This window comes from Clupea harengus, chromosome 16 (assembly GCF_900700415.2).
Source record: "Clupea harengus chromosome 16, Ch_v2.0.2, whole genome shotgun sequence".
NCBI lineage: Eukaryota > Metazoa > Chordata > Actinopteri > Clupeiformes > Clupeidae > Clupea > Clupea harengus.
In genome coordinates, this window is record NC_045167.1 from 27,615,820 (window position 1) to 27,618,319 (window position 2,500).

At 47.1% G+C, this 2,500-nt stretch overlaps 1 protein-coding gene across 1 annotated transcript in view; it reads left to right on the top strand.

Moving 5' to 3' along the window:
* The window catches only part of pnpla3 (patatin-like phospholipase domain containing 3), a 17,681-nt gene that overhangs the window by 8,426 nt on the left and 6,755 nt on the right, over positions 1–2,500 (top strand). The window contains exons 5-6 of the mRNA XM_031582778.2: positions 275–335; positions 1,527–1,733. Of these exons, the coding sequence (XP_031438638.1) occupies positions 275–335; positions 1,527–1,733 (268 nt within the window). The remainder of the gene's footprint in view (positions 1–274; positions 336–1,526; positions 1,734–2,500) is intronic.

Consider the following 2,500-nt stretch of genomic DNA (forward strand, 5'->3'; position numbering starts at 1 on the left):
TGTATGTGTCTGTGTGTGTGTGTGTGTGTGTGTTTGTGTGTGTGTGTTTGTGTGTGTGTATGTGTGTGTGTGTGTGTGTGTGTATGTGTGTGTGTGTGTGTCTGTGTGTGTGTTGGTCTGTATGTGTGTGTGTGTGTGTGTGTGTGTGTGTGTTGGTCTGTATGTCTGTGTGTGTGTGTGTGTGTGTGTGTGTGTGTGTTTTGGTCTGTATGTCTGTGTGTGTGTGTGTGTGTGTGTGTGTGTTGCCTGTGGCTGATGGTGTGTTTTGTTACAGGTCTTGGCAGAGATGTGTCAGAATGGTTATAAGGACGCCATGCGCTTCCTGCAGGATAATAGTGAGTGTTGGTCTGTCCATCACACACACACACACACACACACACACACACACACACACACATACACACACACACACACACACACACACTAACCCCATCACACTAACCCCATCACACACACACACACACATACACACACGCACACACACACACACACACACACACACACACACACACACACTAACCCCATCACACTGTGTAGATAGAGATTCATTATAGAATTGATCATCATTATAGAATTGATCTTCATTATAGAATTGATCTTCATGTTGATAGAGATCCATTATAGAATTGATCTTCATGTTGATAGAGATTCATTATAGAATTGATCTTCATTATAGAATTGATCTTCATGTTGATAGAGATTCATTATAGAATTGATCTTCATGTTGATAGAGATTCATTATAGAATTGATCTACATGTTGATAGAGATTCATTATAGAATTGATCTACATTATAGAATTGATCTTCATGTTCACTGGCTGCCTGTAGCTGCTCGCATTAAGTTCAAGTCACTTATGCTTGCCTACAGAGTGCTTGATGGTTCTGCTCCCACCTACCTAAATGCTCTTGTAAGGGCAAATGTTACACCCAGGATGCTGCGCTCTTCTAGTGAGCGTCGTTTGGCACTGCCGTCTGTGCAAGTACGGCAGTCCAGACTATTCTCATTTGTAGTTCCACGTTGGTGGAATGAACTACCCAGCACTACCAGAGCAGGGGCGTCCCTCTCTACCTTTAAGAAGCTTTTGAAGACCCAACTCTTCAGAGAGCAATTCCCGTCCTAACTGGCACTTCGACTAGTAACTTGCAATTACAGCAGTTACATTTCTGCACTTCTTTCTTTCTTTTTTATTTCATTTTGTTATATTTCTTATGTAAAGTAGTATTTATTTATTGTTACACCAGGTTCTATTGCTCGTAGCTTGAATATTCTCTCCCTTGTACGTTGCTTTGGACAAAAGCGTCTGCTAAATGACTAAATGTAAATGTAAATGTAATGTTGATAGAGATTCATTATAGAATTGATCTTCATGTTGATAGAGAGACTATAGAATCTACATGTTGAAATATGGCCGGGTCTGAAGGGTTTCACACACAGCAGCAGGATGATGTCATTCGTCATGAGTATGATGTCATCCGTCATGAATATGATGTCATGAGTATTCAGTAACCAGAGTCTTGATCCGCAGATCTGCTGAGACGGGATTGGCCATCTACTGGCCCCGCCCTCGCTGATGACCTCACTACCCGGTGCTGCTCTTGCTCTGGTCAGAAGAGCACTGTTGGCATGGAAACAACCAAAGAGTGGGTGCTGCGCAGGCTCCGCCTCCTGGGGAGGAAGCAGTGGTGTTTGGATGAAGAGAGGGTCGGCCACCTGCCCGCGCACATCAAGAAAGGTGAGCTTCACCTGCTCCGCTCCTCACAGATACCCACACACACACACACACACACACACACACACACACACACACAGACACACACACACAGACACACACACACACACACACACACACACATAAACACATACACACACACAGACACTTCACCTGCTCTGCTCCTCACAGATACTCACCTGTCCACTGAGCTGACTTAGCTGTCACCAGTGCCAGTGGGTGAAGGGTTAGCTTAGCTGTCACCAGTGCCAGTGGGTGAAGGGTTAGCGGTAGCTGGCTTAGCTGTCACCAGTGCCTGTGGGTGAAGGGTTAGCGGTAGCTGGCTTAGCTCTCACCAGTGCCAGTGGGTGAAGGGTTAGCTTAGCTGTCACCAGTGCCAGTGGGTGAAGGGTTAGCTTAGCTGTCACCAGAGCCTGTGGGTGAAGGGTTAGCTTAGCTGTCACCAGTGCCTGTGGGTGAAGGGTTAGCGGTAGCTGGCTTAGCTGTCACCAGTGCCTGTGGGTGAAGGGTTAGCGGTAGCTGGCTTAGCTGTCACCAGTGCCAGTGGGTGAAGGGTTAGCGGTAGCTGGCTTAGCTGTCACCAGTGCCTGTGGGTGAAGGGTTAGCGGTAGCTGGCTTAGCTGTCACCAGAGCCTGTGGGTGAAGGGTTAGCGGTAGCTGGCTTAGCTGTCACCAGTGCCAGTGGGTGAAGGGTTAGTGGTAGCTGGCTTAGCTGTCACCAGTGCCTGTGGGTGTAGGGTTAGCGGTAGCTGGCTTAGCTGTCACCAGTG